Source organism: Aquila chrysaetos, chromosome 3, assembly GCF_900496995.4.
Source record: "Aquila chrysaetos chrysaetos chromosome 3, bAquChr1.4, whole genome shotgun sequence".
Lineage (NCBI taxonomy): Eukaryota > Metazoa > Chordata > Aves > Accipitriformes > Accipitridae > Aquila > Aquila chrysaetos.
The window spans coordinates 46,661,608-46,683,084 of record NC_044006.1 but is presented as its reverse complement, the minus strand read 5'-3'; the positions used below and the strand labels follow the sequence as shown (position 1 = coordinate 46,683,084).

At 36.9% G+C, this 21,477-nt stretch overlaps 1 protein-coding gene across 1 annotated transcript in view; it reads right to left on the bottom strand.

Moving 5' to 3' along the window:
• The window catches only part of MEOX2 (mesenchyme homeobox 2), a 54,240-nt gene that overhangs the window by 13,556 nt on the left and 19,207 nt on the right, over nucleotides 1-21,477 (bottom strand). The window contains exon 2 of the mRNA XM_030010457.1: nucleotides 351-523. Within this exon, the coding sequence (XP_029866317.1) occupies nucleotides 351-523 (173 nt within the window). The remainder of the gene's footprint in view (nucleotides 1-350; nucleotides 524-21,477) is intronic.

Genomic DNA, 21,477 nt, shown 5'->3' with positions numbered 1-21,477 from the left:
GCAGGCAAATCAACTGCTTGTGCATGCAGTATTAGCGACCTACCGCTTCTTCAGCCACATCAGTGTGCACAGATTAGAAAAGATGTGCACCAGTATAACAGATATATTACTTGTGGTTTTGTCTTCCATCTCTGCCTACTAAATGAAACTAATCTGTAGCTGGTACATATAAAAATATAAATTACTTGTATGGCAGAGAGATAATAAATGTATATCATTTTGCTACAAACATTCAATATGATATATCAACATATCTATTAGTAACATAAACAAGAGCTCTACTGTGAGGAGCTACTAACCACTGGTAAATATTGGGCAAACATTGGAAGTCCATTATTTTGCATCAGTACCTGTCTTTCAGTGAGGTCAAGGTTTACTGCTATCTCATATCGCCTCAGCCTGGTCAAATAGTTATGATGAGCAAATTCTGCCTCTAGCTCTCTGATTTGCTCCTTAGTGAAAGCTGTCCTTTCCTTCCTGGGTTTACTGTTGACCTCTGACTTGTAGTTTCCTTCTTGGGAATCTGAAAAAAAAAAAAAATGACAAAATGAATGTAATGACAAGTGTACAGCTAAACAGTAAACACGCCCAAAGATAACAACATGCTTAAGTTACATTGTTCAAACCTTTTTCTCTCAGAAATACCCTTGCTTTCATACCTATGGATTCTTCACTGTAAATCAGGAAAGCAGCAGTAATTCTGACAGACATGAGCTGCTGCTTCCATTCACGCACATCAAACTTTAGCTTAAAGCCTTGCAGTTTTTCATTTCCTAACAGTTCTCTGTAGAATTTCTGCAAAACTTCAACTCCTTGCCACTTCTGGCAACTCACAGTGCATCCAACCAGTACAGGATGTGTATCATTTGATTAGTGTCTTAATGAGTAATACTTCAAGAATCTCTTTCTCTCCTATCATTTCACTAACACCTTAAGCCAAAGCTCATTTTTAAAGAATACACTTAAGGTGTAGTCCAATTACACTTTCAGGGAAAGGTAACATAGGAAATTCAACACTCATCAAAAAGAAATCAGTGAGCACATCACATGCGATAATGGGATCTCCTCCTACTCATGCCATGATGCAGGTAAGGAGGTTAAGCCACAGCTGGTATCAGCATAAGAAATTTGCTACCACTATAGCTTATTACCTAAGGAATACTTTGGCCACAGAGTGGTATTTTTTTGCTGAAAGTTTCATTACCACCCTCCTGATTCCTTTTAATCTCAGAAATAGGTACATTTGGTGCTGAGCCAAACTACTGAACTCAGTGACAGTCATTCTGTTGCTGTCAGTGAAGTCTGTTTAAATAAATGAAAAGAGATCAAACTGTAAAAAAAAAGAAAAAAAAAAACCAACAAAGAAAACAGAGAGAGAGTGGAAAGAAAAAAAAAAAAAAAAAGAAAAAAGGACCAGACATTTATAAGTTTGGGTATGATACAACACCTATAAATCCAAAATTAGCAGGAGATCAGTAGGAGTATCATTAGTCAAATTCTGGCCTCATGAACCATCTTAAAAATGTCACAGATTAATTCACACTTCAGCTCCTGATTTAAATAGAAACCTGCATCAACATCCAAATGAACAGGCCCGCAAGAAATCACTCCCTGGGACTCTGTAAGATGAATCATCGACATGCCTCAGACCGTCCAACTGGCCAGCAAGTCTGGTTTCAAAACTACAGTCAGCTATCTATATTTTATAAAGGTATAAAAATGTTTTCACTTTTTGTCAGTTACTCTGTTGCTTGGAAGGGAAATTTTTTTTTTTTTAAATGAGAAATGTTGATGCTTGACTCAGTGCTATAGTCTAATATATTAATTTAAAATATTTTAAAGCTAATGGCTTCAAATCATCAAACCTCTTAACTTTTGCTGATATGACACACAGAACTTTGCTTCAAATGTGCAGTGTACTTCTGGTTCTATGACTGAGGGTATCCACCAAAGCTGTTGAGTGGGTTTGGGAAATGTTCAGCCACAACTGGAGCAGGGATTTTCTAGGATAGGACCCCATTAGATGGCACACCCATTGGCTACAGTCTGTGTCCAAGGTCCATTATCCAAACTCAACACAGAAAACTTGACAGATCAAAACCACCTTAAACCTAGAAGTTCACATTTCTTCCTTCATACTAGTTGGCAAGCTAGAGTCACTATAACGTCTCTCTGCATTTTTCCAATGCAGGAACATGCACGTTGCTTTTGTTCCTGGAAATTTCCTCATCTGCCGCCTCATTATAAGGTCCAAATACTATGTAGATGACCTGAACTTAAATACTTAAACCCCTATATCAGCGGTCCAATGAGTCACTGAAGAGAGATACCTAAATCATTTTTCTTAGCATTCAAGCTTACCATTCTTATACCACCAGACATGTGTTTCATACATGTTTGAAAGCAGGTGGGTGTGCATACTCCTTATCTGCAGTTCGACACAGAAATGTATTCCATGCAAGTCATTGCTAAAGTCCTCTTAACTGTCTTGGTAAACCTGTGCCTGTGTGAGGCCATGAACCAAAAAGTCTTCCTATGTCAGTACTTGCTGGTAGAAAGGTCCATGGCTCACTTGTTTCCAAACTAAAGGTTGCAACCTTAAGTAAAATAATGCATTTTTTTAAAAGTCAGATGACACTGACACCATATTGAAAATCAAATACTAGAAATGAAGACATAAGCCTGGAAATGCAACAGAAAGTGGGGTCAAGAGTGTAAAACCTTGGTAGCTACTGCTATCATGAATGGTCAAAGGGAAAAACTTCAGGAGTACCCACCCAAATGTCTCTCAAGAGGACACTGATCTCTGTAAGTGACTGAGACTTATAACACAAGCAATTTTTCTGCAAGCAGATGGTTCCATGAGGAAAACAGAATTACTGTACAGCCAGTAAAACCATAAGGAGCTAAGTCATCGTTCAGGTTAATACTCATGGTTCTGAGTTCCCAATTTGCAAATGAGGTTAACATCTAAATTCCAGGTTCCTGGGACATTGATGTAAGGAAAGGGAAATGTAACTGCATGAGTAGCATTTGTCATTCATCTTTGCCAGCATAGAGGATTCAGCACTGCTAAGAATGTTAGCCCACACAGATCCTGTGCAAATATAAGCATGCTTGGACAATTGGTTATTTAGACATTTTTTGCTGGATACTACCTTTTCGTCAATGCTGGATTGTAAGTGCCTGGCAGCCACAGTTTTGTGAGCAGTATGACTTCATCAGCAGACTGACACAGTGGAAAAGTTTTAGGTTTTTATTTATTTGTTGTGAATGTCATTGAATGCATTTGTAATAGTCAAGATACTCTGAAAAACCCACAAGATGTATTCAAATATAGCTGACAGAAGAAGTTGGATAGGTATGCAGAAACCTGACACAGGTACACAGAAAGCTGACTCCCTCTCAATATTGAGGTTCATGCAACAGAACAACTGGAATCCTAGAAAATCTGTTCCAGCAAAGATCTGGCCAGCAAGACAATAGCATTTTGCTTAATGCATTTGAGATATTGAAAATATATCTAAAAAGAGACCAGTTAGGTGAACACTAGTTATGAACTCTTGCTGTCATCTGACTTTCTCTGCTGCAGTGTTGCTGTGGTTCATGTGCAGATTGCCTTTTATTTCCTATTGACATCATACTACTTGGAATAGTAACTTTAGAAATTTTGGTTGTTTTAATTTCCAAAGTGGTAAATCTAGGTTTTCTGATTGTTTCTTTTTAACAGTCTCTATAAAGCCAGGATTGGGAGCTCCCATCTCTTTCTGACCTTCAGATCTCTGTTCATATCACCTGACTAGCTTCTCTTTGGTGGAAAATGGGTGGGAGACTTGGAAGAGATTTTTGGCAGAACTCATGTCAGCCTACATCTGTTTTGCAGCTGTTGCAACTAAGACAAGAAAAAAGTCCTAACAACCTTAGTTTTCCTCTACTGGCTACATCTTATGCCAAATGGTAGGTGTAGAGGCAGAGAACAAAGCCTAGGGGGATCTAAGTTACACTCCTTGCCTCTCAAAAGGCACACATAAAATATATACAGATGGTACAAACCACTTGATGAAAAATACAGCAATCTATATTGTCCGTCTTCCGCTTTCTCCCAGACAAATTCTGGCACACTCTCAGAACATGTAGCCTACATGCAGGTATTAGTACCTTATCAGTCTCTCTTTTGCAAACCTTTGTTCTTTGGATGGCAAGTAATGTAGGCAGTTAAACACTGCTTTGAGGGATGCAGGTCATACCTCTTTCTCAGAACTGTTTTTGTCAGTTTTCAAAAACTCCAGGCAGCATCTTTAATGTCTGCTGTTAGACAAAAATGCTTGTCAGTGACTGATGTAGAAGGTACCATATGGAAAGACATTCAAAGCTATAAATGACTGTTCTACAGACCTTTGGAGGCTTAGATTTTTCCTAAGTTTAATAATAGCCTAAATTTTTTTTACAAAAAATCATTACTAATTGCACTATTCCCCACCCTCAAAAGTTACTTCTACTTTACTCTAAGGAAAGGATTGCTGGTAATCCCAACATGTGTATTGTCCCACCAGAGTTCCTCCTTCCTTCTGTCTACATCACTGAGAGATGAAGCGTACCAAACAAACACAGGATCTAACTCCTATGTGTAGAATATGAAAAGTGGTCATTTTGGTATTCTTGCTTTTGATGCATGCCTAGGAAAAAAAGGACTGGTCACAGAATAGGGAAAAGAGACTGATCAGAATATCCATGATACAAAGATCTGCTGCTAACTGGGTAGGGTCACAATCACAGGCAAAATATGCAAGAAGCACCTGCTATGTTTTCTTAGATTAGTTCAACAGCTGACGTACCATCATTTCTCAGACACAAATGAACTTCCAGTTAATACCTGCAATGTAAGATCACAGACAAAAAATTTCAAAAATAAGTCAGATTGCTAGTGTACTGTTGGCAGTTGCGGATGGTTTTCAGATCCTGCAATCCATACTGAGAGTGAGTAGTGACAATAATCACTAACGATTTGTGACAAAAAGGCCATCGGAATTTCACCCCTGCAGTTTTTATTCAATGTCCAGGTTTTCAACTTTCACTCACATCTTCTAACACTTATTCTCAGAAAGCCCCTACCATGAACAACCTATTTCTAAATTTATTTCACTATAAATTTATAGTGAAGTTGGATAAAATAAATGTTCTTGATTGCATATCTTCCTACAAATGACGTTCAAGTGTTTGAAGAGAACAACTACTAAATGGTTATTTACTTTAAAATTAAGCAAACTATACAAAGTAATCAATGCAAAAAGCTTGTTACTTCTGAGTAATTCAATGTTGCGTGAAAGAACATTTCTTTCAAACTTAATTCCTCTACATTTGTTTAAATCACTAACATGTAAACAAAAGCTTCTAAACATCAATAGGACACAACAATGATATATGATTCAATGCATAATGCTTTTTTTTTTTTTCCTTCGAGATGTTAGCAATATGAATTTAGGGAAAAGTACTTTAGTATCAGGACAATAATCTAGCAAAAATATCATTAATCTGAAATACACATATGAAGAAAATAAGCAAATTTGTACTCTTAAGGTTGCAAAGAGAGAACTACTATATTTTTAATGGTCAGAAGTACATACTGATACACAGCTGAATTGCCTAATCTAATTGTTTCTGATGCTTTATAGTTAATTTTATTTTCTGACAAAATGAAATAGTTCAGAGACACAGGCAAGGAGCTGGCATAAAGGTCTCCATATGGTTCCTATTGTTTTGCCAGCAAATACATGTGAGAACAAGATTTACCCAGAAATAGTCACTTTCAAACATTTTTTACATTTAATAGAGAATACTATGAAGTTTTTCCATGACATTTTTTTCCAAATTTTCAATTCAAAGTTGCTCAGAATTAATACATAAACTTACCCTGTGTCCAAAACATTGCCCATGGCTTTGCACGATCCTAATTTAAATCCTTACTCCCTACTTTTGAGTATAATCTTTGTACCAAAAAAATTACTTCAGTCTACTTAGTTATGCTTACTTTGATGCACCTACTTTTATTTGCACCAGTTGAGACTATGCAACCAAATGCTGCAGAGTTAATTAATCTGTTTTTGTTTCATAATTTTCCTTCTCTTTAAAGTCATTTAAATAATATTCTTATAACTTCTCAGTTAAAAGTACAGTTCCAAATCAGTGAACATATTCAATCTGAGTGCTTCTTTTGAGAATGTCATTAAAAGTATTTCTGGAGCTGCAATTCACTAAATGTATTTAGAGAATCTTTTCTGAAAATTGGAACAAACAGCATCATCATTTCCATAATTCACAACTCTGCATGTGCAAATGGGCAAAGCTGCACAGTAGCACAAGTACGATGTCAAAATTACATGAATCCTTCTTTTCATTCTAATGTAAGCAAACTTTTGTTTGCTTATTGAGTTAATGCTTTCTAACCCAGTCTGTGACAATTAACAATTTAAAACAGCCTCATATCCACTCCCTAAAAAAACATGAACTGGCACAGCAAAACCTGTGAGTATTCTGAAACACACTATATATACCGTCTTATACCATTACCTACTAGTTGCTGCTGCCAACATTTTGTTATTGCTGCCTCCTGAAAGTACAAGTCTAGGAATTATACTGCAGCATCGGAAACACTGATTCATAACACTGTGATAACTAATGCTGCAGGTTCTTGAAGATACCTATGCTGGAAAAGATGTGCTTCTGCCAGGTCATCTGATCAATCTAACTATATAGCGTGTACATGTCATTTCTTCTTCGAACCATGCAAATATGGAAGACAACATATGAATTCTTTTATATGAATAATTACACTAGTTAGTAGATCTCCATGTGGAAGACACTACTCTCAGTCCCAAATGTCTGTATAATCACAGCTTATGTTAGGAAAGGAGACACAGAATTTGCCTAAAGAAACTTTACAGGCTGCATTTTAATAGGACTTTATCCAGTGGGACCTCCAATTCCCATTTGGACTTCTGGAGATACATCTCTTACGTGCAGCATCGAATAACATACATGTGGTGATTGTTTGCCTATTTACTGCACTATTTTTATAAGTTGCTTTCATGTTGAAGAGTTTCATTAAATGAAGGTGCAAGCTGCCAGCACCATCTCCCCACAGAATAGCGGTGAGTCCTCCTGAGTAAGAGTTAACCTACAACATTAAACCAAAAAATTTTCCATGCAGAAGCCTTTTAGAACAAAGACATCCAAGTGGCAAAAACAGTAGCTGACATAGTAGTTTATATAATCTTTCTTTTCTTGAATCTTGCCTCCTAGACATCTCCCACAGAGGCCTTTTCATACCCAAAAGAAGCAGAATAAAAGTGAAGAGTGACCAAACCCACTCCAAACACTGCGCTTGCCTCAGTCATCATCATCGGTCTGATGAAAGCCCTTCCCCGGACAGCAGCTGTCCGGAACTCCAAGGAGGTATTAAAATATTCCTTTTGGCCCTACTTTATTGTATAAAAATACTTATGAAAATAGGTTTTTTTCCTGCAAAGATGGTACACAAAAGATCTAAACCACTACAAACTGTAGGGAAGTGGTTGCTTAAGAAGAGAAAAGAGCATATGACACACAGAGCTTAGATAATCGCCTCTCAACAAGTCTTATCTCCCTAAAATGATGGGTTGTGGTTTTCATTGTAGCTTTGTGAAGCAGGGAGACCCTTGTCCTGCCAAAAATACTAGAGCAGCCAACATAGGCAGTGTTCTGGGACTCAGGCTTAACAAAAGGCCATATTTAATTCTTGTCTGAAAAAAGAAAAAAAAACCTAAAATACTTTAGTGATAAAGAATTCACTCTGAATGTTTTAATCCTTTTGGCCAGTGAGCTTTTTGAGGAGATGCTTTCTCACAAGTATATGTAGATCTGCCTCTTTGTCATAGTTAAAATATAGTTGTGGTTGCTCCACTTCACACAACATAAAATATTAAATATTTAGCTTAAGATAGTGCCAGCAAATACAGAGATGAGGCTAAGGAATGGAAAAATATGTCACAGTGACTTGCTTGCTAAGAAATATATAAAGAAATTATACCGCTATGTATCCTGCATGTGCTATCTAGAACTTAAATATCGTGAAGTTTGTTATATTCTTTTTTTTCTCTGTAAAGCCAGAATGCCACTGTTAATATTAAGAATCCAAAGTACAGTGGGGATGGGAATATATATCAAGCAATGCATTTTACAAACCTTGTTTCTCTATTAACTTCTTTATATAAATGACCATTAGTTTTACATGCTTTCAAATTTACATTCAAAGTCCCTTACATTTAAAGCAGCAGTACGCTCCACCGCATGACTAGCGATGTTTGCTTCCCAAATGGCAGTCAGCTCTTGCTAATAATTCTGTTGCTGAGAAAGTTCAGACCTTGTGGATATTATTCTTTGAATCTGTGAGTAATACACTTTTAATGAGGTGTACAAACTTAGTTACTCCACATAAAGATCTCAGTTATTTAATTTTCATATATCACTACAATAAATCTCCATTATGAATTTCCAAATATCCTTCTAATAATCAATCATTGTGGTTTATCCACATGCAAACAGACTTCAATTTTTTTACACATAGTCACGTTATCCAAAGTTTGCTGAAATCAAGGTGTAATTGCCAGGCCTCACTGTGTATATAGCCTTATGCTCTTTCTTCCTTAGCTGATGTGCTGTATACAGACAGTGCCATTGCCCCGACTCCTCACACACAAGACATTACATTAAAAAAAAGTAAAAGCCAGAATCTACAGTAGTTCTTGTAGATCTTGTAACACACCACATCATTGTGCCACAATATGTACCTTCACTAGAGCAAATGGCCTAGAAAAGAGCGTGCCATTTGGGGCAGTTTCTAAGGATAGGCCAGGGCAAGCTGGGGCAAGCTCAAGAATTTCAGTGGAATCAATTCTCAGTCACAACAGTGTCAGAGATGATTTTGATCCCGTTATAAGTCCCAACTTACTTTGTGTATGATCATGAGAAGTCTTGAGCTGATTAAAGAAAAGTATTTTCTCAGGCTCCTAGGTATATATTTTCTCAAAATATACATGCAGAACTTACAGTCAAAATCTTGCTGACTTCTAAGTTTGCTTTTTAAAAAAAATTTATTGCAGTTGCATGAGCTCCTGTCTGAAAGCCCTTAACAAAAAAATAAATAGTTTGCACGTAAGCCAAAGAATCCAGGCTTTTAGTTTTCCATACTTAGCAATAAAAGTTGAAACACTTACAGAAGTTTAATACAGTTGGAGTTTCTTTAGGGCTCCATATTGCCTTACTCACCCATCTTTCCAAAGCAGGTCTTCAGGATACAGTTACACAAAGGAAAATATAAATGGGTACCAACAATTCTACTTTAACTCTTTCTAAGAATCATTTTGCTGCCACAGGAAACAGGAAGCCATTTCACAGTGGTATTTTTCAGTGTAATTCTTCTACGTGTGTTACACTGGCTAATTTTTTTTTTTTCCATTCATCATGGAACAGATTTCTTTGGAACTCCTTAATGATGTAGTGACAATTTTATATATGTTGAACATGTGGCAGAAAAAAAACAGTGTCTGGAGCAAATCTAACATCCAATATTTCTGTTTAATCCTATGTTAGCATGCCCTTTCTCCCTTTTTTTTTTTCTTTTCAACCGTTCTGCCTCAAATGTTTTTACTCTTTCTAAAACCTGTCCTTTTGAAACACTCATAACTGGCCTCTGCAGTGTATGTCGCACCTTGCGGAATTGCAGCATCACAAATCACCTTCCATTTCACAGTCTTGGTGAGTGTCACGGTCCTCACAAGCAATTTCACGTGCTCATTCCCTGCCTTGGTGGCTGCCCATGTTGGACATGGCTCAGCTAGTGTGGCATTACAGCTTTCAGCATCAGGCACAAATGTAATCCCTGTCTGGGTCTTTAAGAAATATCATAGATGTCTGTGCAAATGCATATGCCTGCATATGTTTTAGTGACATGTTTTGTAAATCTTATTATCCCTCAGAAAGCATTAAAATGAAGCCAACAGGCCCAGCTGTGCTCATAACATACCTTAGTAGATATCCAGACTTTTTTTAAGAACAGAAAAACACATACACACACACACGCTCTCCTACCAAACAGGGTTGCTGTTCTGGGTGTATTCTACTATTTCATTCACAGTTTACTTTACAACATTGTGCTGAAGTATAACACTAACTATAAAAGTGGAAAAACAGTGGAAAGTACTTTCCCACATGCAATTAAATGGAATTACCTGTCTTTCAGGGGAAACCAAAATAAAAAGGGTTATAAAATAAAATTTTTCAGATGTTTAAACTATTTATACCATTGGCTTTCAGACCAACTGTGAAAGTTTCATTTTTCACTTAAAACTATTACTATCTGTTAATACTAGATAGAAAACCTCCTAATGACTACTTTAGAAGTCCTGACTATCAGCTGGTTTTGACTTACAAGTTCTCCAACTTAGCGGCATGCCACATTTTCCTTTCTTTGTGTTTTCTCAAACAATTATCATAAATGGCAGAATCCATCAAAAACACCCAGAGGATTTGTCATGTTTGAAGCTAACACAATTTCCTTTCTCAACCTACAGTACAATTGTTAAGGGATGGAAAAATGCTCACATAATTAAACAGAAAACCCAAAATAGTTCTCTAAATAGTATATTGGGTAAAGGAAATAAATCTGTAAAAGAAATAAAATCTAACTAAGAGTGCAGGTTTAAGTTTTCTGCTAAATCTATTTTATAATTAATTTTACAGTCTAGGAGAGCTTTTTGATAAATAATTTTTCTTGATTGCTAACAATCAAACCTGTTGCACAGTTAAAGTTTGTGACTCATAATGGAAAGCTTTGGCAGGGCACAATAAAAAAAACCCTTCAACTTACTTTGATGTGAGCAAAAGGCCGCAACATAATTGTTTGGAGTACTTCCTATTAATTTAAGATTAGAGTGCAAGAAAATATTTACTATATATCTGAGACGAGAGGCCACTTCGGCTATGGGTTCAAGTATAGCTTTTGAGACAACAAACTTTTATGCCATATTTGTACTGTCCCCTTTTATATGTATGATATAAAGACACTATAGTTAAAGTAACTAAGAGGTCTAAGCCTTCTTTAAACATCTAAAATTGACTGCTACTTCCAAAGTAGTTGATATTCCTTCCATAGTCTTAATTTTTAGTTTGGAAAGAGAATGTACAGTAATAAGGGCCTGATTTTTCAAACATGTCAGTGTGTACATGAAGTTCAGGTCTCAAGTGAGCACTTTGAGAACAGATATATTTAGAAAAAAAAGGAAAAAAAAAAAGAAAAGAATCCCCCAAAACCCAAGAGCATCCAATAATTAAACCACAAGTCCATAGTATGTTAGTCAAATCAAAAGGTCATTTTGTCCCCAGCTTCATTTCCGACTCCTTTTCAGTAATGGAAAGTCTTTCTGTGATCACTGTACTAATACAAAAGTAGAAACTTTTATTTTCCCAAATAAAAGAGGCCATTTGGCACAAAAATGTTAAATAATATGGCCTGACTCTTCCATCATTCACCTCACACAACTTGCTGTGTATAAGCTGGAGAAGAAAGGCCTTCCTGGTAAAGTAATGTGCTAGTGAAATAGTCTGACAGTGCATGTCAAAGCATAGTAAATCCTATATATGTTTTATAATCCCAGACAGTATTTGTTTTACTCTTTTAAACAAAGCTCATTTTAAATACCTACCTCTACTGGGATAAGAAAACTAAGAAACATTCATTACAATTGAAGACAAAAGTTGGGTAGGTGTAACTTTTTTCTCCACCCTAAAAGTTGTAGCACTAAAAACAAATACAAAGGTTATTTAATTCTTCTGTAAAACAACCCACACCAGTCCCCACATTCTCTAGTGTGATCAGTTGTCACCTCCAGTAACAGTTGGCAGGCTGGAGGTAAAACATCATCCCCCCTTTTGTCTCTGAAAATGTTGAATTCCATCTTTCTAAGAAATGAAAATTGCTGGTTTATTTCTTTGCTCTTCTTCCCATCCATATAATCTAGGGCTGGATGCTCTGCAGGAAGAGTGGACACAGTACTTGAGATTATCAGATCACAGAAACAGGGAAAAAAAGAGCAATAAAATTATTAGCATGACTACTGGAGGATGTAGGAGTGTACTCTAAAAACAGAGACTTGAAGCAACAATGAAATCCCAGCATATATACCAGTAACCAGCAATTCCAGGGCTGGACTTCATGCAACAGCAATGAATGCTGCATTTGCCAGAGCTAATGGGGTGAGGAGGGGGAGGTAGAAAAATTTCCCTCTGAACCTCAAAAAATACCTCCTGAACTCTGGTCTGGCAGCTCTGAAAAAGAGTACGTAGCAGCTCTGAAACGGCACAAATTCAAGAGGTATTTTAAGAAGTGGGATAAAGGTCTGCAGCTTTCCAACAAAATGAGTTACAGCAGTTAGACATGAGCTCTGGGGCGTTACTCTTTTCAATATAAAACTTTATTCCATCTAATTTTAAACTACTCAGTCACTGAGTTTCCGCCCAATTAAATAAGATGATTGGACATTATACTATTTTTATCCAGGGTATCTTATTTTAAAATTGCACAGCTTTGAAAAACCTTAAGCCAAGAAAGGAGCTTTTCCAATCTTTTTTACCCATAGATAACCACCCCAGATATGGGCCTCTCTCATCCATACTCAGGATCTTGAGGCAAAGGGGACACCTACGAATGAGGGACCATTCACTTAGCACAGTCATCCCTATGATATACTGGCTGATAGTTGCTATTGATATAAAACAAAAACTGAAGCATCCGATCTCAATTGTGTGTTGTGAGACAAAGTATCCTGAGGCAGATGTAAAGGTAAGTCCTGAACAACCTCATTCCCTCTCTTACCTGCTCTTCTGCTGAGAGCTCCTTAGCAGCACAGCACTTTTAGGATTCATCTGCTTGCTGCCTGGTTATTTAAAATGTCCAACGAGCATGACTTTCATCTCCCTTCCTTTCTGTGGTCCCTTGTGACTCCAGTCAGTAGAGCAAATGTCACTAGGGCTTGGATTTATCGTGGATGCTGGACTGAACATGCTCCGGTTCAGCACAGCCCTATAAAAATGGTACTTGTTGAATAACTGCACTGGGTTGTTTTACATTGTTGCAATGTTTTCCAGGGGATTTATAGGCCTCTGGGGCACTGAAAACATGGAGCAATAGCTTTTTTTGCAGATGTAAACATGGGTTTGAGTAAATAGTTAATTTATGCTGGTGTTAGAGCATTTGGCAGATGTTCCTAGTCATAAACAAGCTTTCTCCATCTTTCAAAACAAAAACAAAAACTGGATATCGACATTCTCTATCATCCAAAACCCCAGCTTGCTTCTTAAGCAAAATTGGACCCAGTTCATTTCACAAATCTAAGACAAAATTCAAAAGGAAAGGAGGTTAAAATGTTGGTCTGTTAGGGTTATGACTATGCTCAACTCATATAAAAGATAAAAGAGCATAACATGCTGATATATCTGATGTTTTTATGCAAGACTGCCTTGTTTCCATTAAACAGCGAAAAGACAGCTACTGTTTAACTGAAGAAACTGATGGAAAATCCTCATTACTATATAAACAGTGGTTTAGGCATAGAAAGTGTTTAGTTTATGCATCTGTGCATTTAGCTGAACACTAAGCTTTTTCTAAACATAATTTGGTGCCTTCCTACTCCCATATATTTTCACTTTCTTTTTGAAAGCCGGAAATCTGTGTCTTCTCATGCCTCAAAATGTAAACAAAAAAAAAATTAATGATTTTTGTACCATATGTTTTACCTAACCCACCAGAGAATCCCAGTACATTGCTCCTAGAGTTGTAGTTTCCCTTTAAAGGCTGACTTTTCTTTTGTTTTGTTTTTTTTTTTTACCTTAATTCCAAGGGAGACTTTGGTCTACCATCACAATAAAAGACCTCATTGGTTACATCATCTATGTATTCTATTTTGGGATTTAGACCTCTTGCTTATTGGGTGTTCTGTCACTCAGCTGCTTATCCAGACCTAAAGCTGAAGAAACAGATCTCACAGTCATGCAATTACAACAGAATGTTCTCATTTTATTTCCCTTAGCTTTTAAGTCACATCAGTAAAAATGTATACATAACCCATTTTTTTCAATGATGGCTTCAATTCCTGGTTCCACAAATTTTACCTCTTTCAAGCTGGTCTAGTCCCTATTAAAAATCTCAATATCAACCCCTTTCTCTCTTCATTCACTTTCATGATGTCAGCCCTTCAAGACCTTGACGTAATAAAAATTGTCTTGCAGTAACTGCCGTGCAAGTTAATCTTCAGGTTTGTGGACAAAATGAGAAGACTTTGATAAGACAAGGCTGAAAACATAAAAAATCACTGGTCATTCCTTCTTGAATTGCATCAGTGGTGACCAGATAAGAAGTTCAGGTTAACCACTCTCCTTCAACACATTAATGAGCATTAATTCACCCATAGATTAACATGCAAGTCAAACAGGATTGTTTGTGTGGATGGTGCCCTGTTTGTAAATACGACTTGCCCCTAAAAGCTACTGAAAAGATCCACACTTGCTTTTGTGTATCTTAATACATCAAAAATGCCCTTTAATCAGTTAAGAACTATTTCTGATTTAGTTTGATTAGATTTGCTTTAACTTGCACTGAGGGATAATAGGAGCCCATTTCAGACAGTTTGCTACTACTTGAAATTATTCATCATTAATTCTCAGAGAAGGGACACTATCAGGACACTAATGCATGACCCCACTAAGCCTTAAGGGGAAATAAATAAACAAATACATTTTTATAATACTACTTGGAAAAGACTACAATTCAATCAAAGACTGAAAAATACCTGCCTCAGCTAGGAAGGCTAGTTCCCTAGCTAGGAAGACATTTGTTTGGTTCAAAAACTGTGGAAAAAGCCCAGAAGCTCTTTCTTTGAATGAAGACATATTTGCACAAATAGAATGAGACAGAGAAACTTCTAAATATATTATCCTTTAGTATTAGTGTAGCAGTGTTGCTTAAAGGATCTCCTCATTTTACTGGATACGGCATAGTAACAAATGGAACTAATGCTCCCAAGAGCTGACAATGCATTTATTGTATGCTGCACCTCACTTCTTCATGGCGGTAACAAACAAGTGAAAGCGCTGATCACTGCATCCCAGCTATCATCGTCCTGGGTATTATGCCAGAGCAGGCTTTAAGGAAAGACTGAGCAAAAAACATCACGGTTGTGACATCCTTCAACTTAGTCTCCCAGTTCATCTAACAGAAAACAACAGTTCCTATCCTGAACTTTGATCCTTATTTGAGTAAGGTGTGGCAATAATTGGCCAAATTTGTATAATTACATATTGTTTCGCATATAAATAGTATCACACAGAATTCACATTTTACATAACAGACCTGGGGGAAAAGGAGGGCAAGGAGGACTCAGATTGTGTATGATTTAGTCAAAGGTATGCAGACAGGGCAAAGGATGATGTTCATGTCTCACTGACATACAACTGCAGAAGGAACGGCAACACAATCTGTTTCTGAGTCAAAATGGTGTTCTTAAGTGGTGCAATTCTGAAATTCATTACAATATGCTTATGACAAAAAAAAGTATAATTTATCTCAAAAGTTGTGGAAAATTAAAGAATCACAGGAAAAGGTCAAAAGGTGCAGTGTTCTCAGACTTGCGTTCAGCAAAAAGCTAAGGAAAAGAAATATGTTGGAGTCTCAACCAAGAATGAAAGGACAAAAGCAACATGAAAACGTATATATAGTTCTCAGCAAACCTTTGTAGACTTTTGTGAGAAGGTGAGCAAACCTTTCATGAGAGCTATGTCAACAGATGCTCAGGTCTGCTGAACTACATAGTAATTCAGATGCTTTAACATCTGAAAGCACCAGTTTTTGTGGGTATAAATCAGCATATCTTTTACATGACAATTGGTAATATGCAATGTGGGTATGATCTATTCCTTTTATAAATGAATAATTCAAACAGATGAAGACATCCTTATACATAGAACTGTGACCTAAAACTCCAGAAATATATTTAGGAAGCAGGAATACAAGCCACAATCACCTAAAAGTAGTTTCAGGGTGGAGGTAATTTCTGAAATTATATAAGCATCATTGCAAATGTAAGATAACCATTTATCAGAAAGAGAGCTATGAAAATCAGACATTTCTTTTTAGGCAATTCATATGTCAAGTTGCCCAGGGGTAAAATCACTTATCAGTATTTAGACTTTCATCTTCCTAACCATATTTAGAAAACAGCCATTTTGAAACTCCCTTTGCACACAGGAGATGTTTAGGGGAACCAAAATAATTTTTAAAACCTGGTGAAAGAACACATATAGTGTATGAAAATCATTAGCTCAAATCCAGTTCTGAAAACCTGTTTACAAGTCATAATCCCGTGGAGCACTCATACAGGATATGAGCAGTAAGTTGTTTCATAGCTCTCGGCAATGTGTGTGTGAAAAGAAAGCAGCAGTAGAAAGTGCTCAGAAAGTACACTGCCTTTTGTACACATTTTTCTAAGGAAAATGACCTTCTAAGACCCACAGTGCTGTTCCGGACTAGTAATTTCTCTACACCTTCTCCTGCTATTGATCATCAAATTTATCCATCCCATTTTTAATGGATTATTACACACAGACTTTCCTCTCAGATCCAGAATCTTGTGAATCATTATGAATACAATGTCCTGGAATATCTATACCATTCCTTTCTCAAAGCATTCAATATTTCTACAAAAGTAGTTAAGAACCAGTAAGGCAATAATGTTGAGATGCCAAAAATGATGTTCAGCTCCTCGTTTACTCTAAATCAATATTAAGAAAAATGTAGGAGACGGCAACATTACATCCAGTTCAAACCATCACTTGGACAAAGCATAGCTGACTCTAGACAGGTCCAAAGTACTTGTCTGAAATGCTTCCTTCTCTCTGAATGCCTTCCACCTCACGCCCCCTCCTCCTGATGTTAAGACGTGCGGGCAGATGCCCTTGTCACTGCCTAGCCTCTGTGTATGTGCTTGGATTAATTCTCACTGTGCTTAACTCTCACTCCAGATGATGAAGATTATGCCTCGTCCTGCCCAAAACAAAGCAGGCACCAATGAGCAGAATTTGCTAACTGGTGTAATGCATATGCAGGTGTAAGTCAAGCATCCTGAAAAATTTTGATTTTCATAATACACATAAACACACAAGTAGTCTGCTTAGCATGAAGGTTCACATGACATACCACTTTGCTTTCCTGCTCTGTGCCCTGGCTCCCCCTTGAAGTAAAGAGTCCACCTCAAGGTCTCTCTCTAGCTGTTTAAAGCCTGCCACAGAAATAGCTTGAGCAACTTGGCAGCTTTTTCCTTCCAAGACACAACTTTTCTAAGACAACTGTGTTCCACTGAAACAATTATAAAACTTAGGAGTGTGAGAGGCTCACAAACACAGAGACAGATCTTTTTTCCCACCAAGACTGAATCTCCGTTCCCATAAGAAAAGTGTAGCTCCAGAATTCGTGGCTTACAGGAGCAGATAAAGCTCTCTTAACTCTGATTTAATAAGTTCTCTTAACTCTGATTTAATAAGTTATGCACATACACACAATACAAACAAAAGCTGTGTAGTATGCACAGGAAGAAGTTAATTCTTTTCTGCCATATTAACATACAGAATTCGTGAACATGACATCTTTGGTTCTCACAAAGTAGCTTAAAAACTCTTTATTATTTCAATCCATGACACACTAAAAGTACTTCACAAGCATAAATAAAAATAGTGAACCAGCCTTGAAAAACTGGCTGTACCTTTGCTCTGAACAACCCCTGAAATTTTTTGATACTTACCTGGAGCTTGCCCAATTTTTCAAACCTAGGTTTATGTGACTGGATTAATTCTTAGAAAAGAAGTATCTTTCTGATTGGATTTTACAGTCTGCATGATACTTTTTTTCGGGTCAATTTTTTGTTGGAAGACAAAGTAAACAGGAAACTCCCAAGCATTTAACTGTTACAAAACTAGCCATCAAACCAAAGACAGAAGTTTCAAAATTTTGAGTTCCAGGATTATTTTAAATGGCTTGAAGATCCCATTTTAGCACTACCTCATCCTACTATTTTTGATCTGGAAAAAAATCTGTTTCTTCACTGCATTCTTTACAACTTCAGAGATATTAAATGAATCAACAGGGAAAGTGATCCCTTATTTGCTCAATAAAATGTAAAAATATTCTTTACAGTTGTCATATAACTAAAATTCCTTGAAGTTCATGTAATGTAGAGCTAAGTGTTTAGTAGCCCTCAACTTTTCCTTCTTCTAATAACAAGGTGCTTTAGCAGTTACATAAATAAATTGTCTAAGGACATAATCCAAGAACCCTTATGCAATTTTTATTCACACATCCTTTAAGGTATACCTGTGCTTATTTAATCTTATGGGGTCTTCCTCTCTATTTCTTTTATAGATAACCTTGAAAGTGGCAAAACCAGGATTCCCATCTATGCAGAAGCCTACATGCTACCTGACTGATACAAAGATACAGGTGTGCAGATGTTTCTTCATGTGAACAACCATCAGCCTTTCACAGAATCATAGAATCATAGAATGGTTTGGGTTGGAAGGGACCTTTAAGATCATCCAGTTCCAACCCCCCTGCCATGGGCAAGGACACTTTCCACTAGACCGGGTTTCTCAAAGCATTTATTGTTAATGATGGGCCATACATTTCTGGGAAACAAACAAACAAACAAACAAAAAGATGACAACCGGAGGAGAAACAAAAAAAGGTAAGGCATGACCAAACTTTGTATCTTCTACTTCATATTTCCTACACTCCCACTGGCTAGATTTAGAATATAGCATTTCCAGGAAATTCAAATTTTGTAATCTCTCCTGTACTCTCCAATTCTTCCCGCCATTTCATTATTTGTTCCTAATGATGACAGATTATATCTGTGATACATCAGGACCTAAACAGTTGTGTAGTTTCAACAAATGTGTCTTTTCAGGACTTGAAGCTACCAAACCCATATTTTAAAAATAATCTCTAAACACTTTTTCAGAGTGTATATGGATTCATTTCAGGATATTTTGGCAAATGTAATTTGGGAATTAAAACCAGTTTTATAAATAAGTACTGTATTTTGTAGAAATTGAACTGTCATACGTATGGCAGACAGATACATGCCTTCCTTTTCCTCACTTTTGTTCTGTTATTGACAGAAACACCACTTACATGGGATTAAATATGAGCCAGGAAATATGTATCGTCAGCTGGAGTCCCAAGTTATTTCCAGAAGTTTTCCAAATTAGATCTGGCATCTGGCACCACAGCAAATGCCATATTCCTTTTGGTTTAGTTTTATACCATTTTGCCATGGGTCTGTTTTTACATCTCCCCATCACCAGTGCAATCCAGAGTCCAAAGAATAAGAAAAAAAGGAAGAAGGGCAGCTCCATCGCACCCTCACATGAGCTGGTGTGACGGGGTAAGCTCCTGGGTCAGCAGAGCGTGTGGCAAAGCACATCCCCCTGGATCCGCACAGCACTGTCTTTCTCTCCAATTCCCTTCAACCCTCCCTGTCAAGGTAGAGACACTTCAGCACTGTGGCGGGAGCATGCAAACTCCCCATCCATGGCAGGAAAGGGACAGATACAGGAATGTCACCTTAAGTCATTGCTGGTAAAAACATGTCAATTTTTTTAGAAGTCCATATTAACTTACAAAACACAGTATATACACAAAGCATCAGAGGACAATCTGAATACAGGGGTTAGAATAAGTATTTGGACAGGATACAACTGAAGCCTGTGTTTATGTTCACAGTAATTACAAGAATAGTTTCTACCTTATCATGAGTTCAAAATGTGAAGTATTAAATTTGCTAGCAATAAAAAATAGAGTGGAATGTCAGCACAAGTCTGAAAATAAGTCACTTAAAAGGATTTGGATAAGAACAAATTAAATATTTTATTTATACAACTAAAGGCAAAAAAAAAAAAAAAAAATTATGGGCTGTGGATCCAAATCCAAGACAGAACTTTTACTAAAACTGTAATAACACTATTTTCCAACAAAGAAAAAATATCATTGGAAATACTGATCTTAACAAGCATCAAATGATTTAGAAACAAGCATAAAAAATGGAATGGATAAAAAAATACGAAAGGTTTTTCAACACTATTTATAAACTATGTTTTAAAGCTGTCCCATTTAAAAATTCTCATTAGCTTTTGCTGGGCCAGGGGTCCACCCCTAATGAAGATTCATTAGATTTTCCTTAAAAACGTCATCTTTCTTCTATTATTGATTGTTCCTGTCATGAGTTCAGCTTCCATGAGCAGTTTCTTGTAGTTTTCATTTTCACAGACATTTGTACAAGTCAAAAGTCAGGTTTTATTAGGAAGAAAGCTTAAAGCTACTTCGCTGAAAATAACTGCAAATTTTTAACAGGAACATTTTCCTTCACTTTTATGAAGAAGTAAACTATACTAGTTAACCTAAAAATGAGTTACAGAACTTAAAATCAAGATTTTTTTTCCCTTTATAACAACTACACTTGCCTGTCAGAAGCTTAATTTTCCACAACCTTTTTCAGCAGTAGAAGTAGTTCAGCAGAGAACAACCAGAATGAATTAAGGACTTTACTGGCTTTCTGAGACTCATTTTTCACATTGAAAAGAGGTAAAAGATAAGACTTAAGCCACAGATTGTTGGGAAACAAAGATTGCAACGCAATAAATCCCAGCTCAAGAGTAAAGAAAAAGCAGATGCAAACTTACATGTGAAAACACTAGATGCTAAAGGCAGTCAAGGCACAGAGAAGTACCCTGTGGAATGAAACACCAAGTGCAGCAAGCAGAGGACCATCTAGTTCAAAAAGGGAGCCAGAGAAGTGTGGAGGTCAGAAATATGGTGCCAGGCAAACAATAGATGACTCAATGGCCATCACAGACCTAGAAGAGCTTCCTAGACTCTTTCAAATTTCCTCTGTTCCTGTGAAACTGGCTTTCTTTAAGTATTTTCTAAGGGCCTGCAATTCATTTCTTGGCTAGGCAAGCTCACTTTCACTGAACACAGTGATCTGAGGTTTGTTTGAATTCCTGCTGTGTGGAAATCTACTGTACTTTCTAGCAGGTGTGAGAACACTGAGGCTCCTTCAGTTGCAGCTCATTTCCACTTACTAACTACTTTATCTCCGTGGATGAAGCAAAAGTGACTTTTGTGTTTCCTGGCAGTCTGCTGCTTCAAAGAACCTAACAGTGATTTGTTTATTTCAGAGGAAATGGAGACCAGTCAGTGATGACAGATTTATTGGTTAAATGGACATCACAAAAAAATTTTCATGCAGTACAGGCTGGCTCTAACCACACTATGAGAACTCATAGTAAGGGGTGATGTACATTCCAGAAATCCAGTCCTATTTAATCCACTCCACTCTA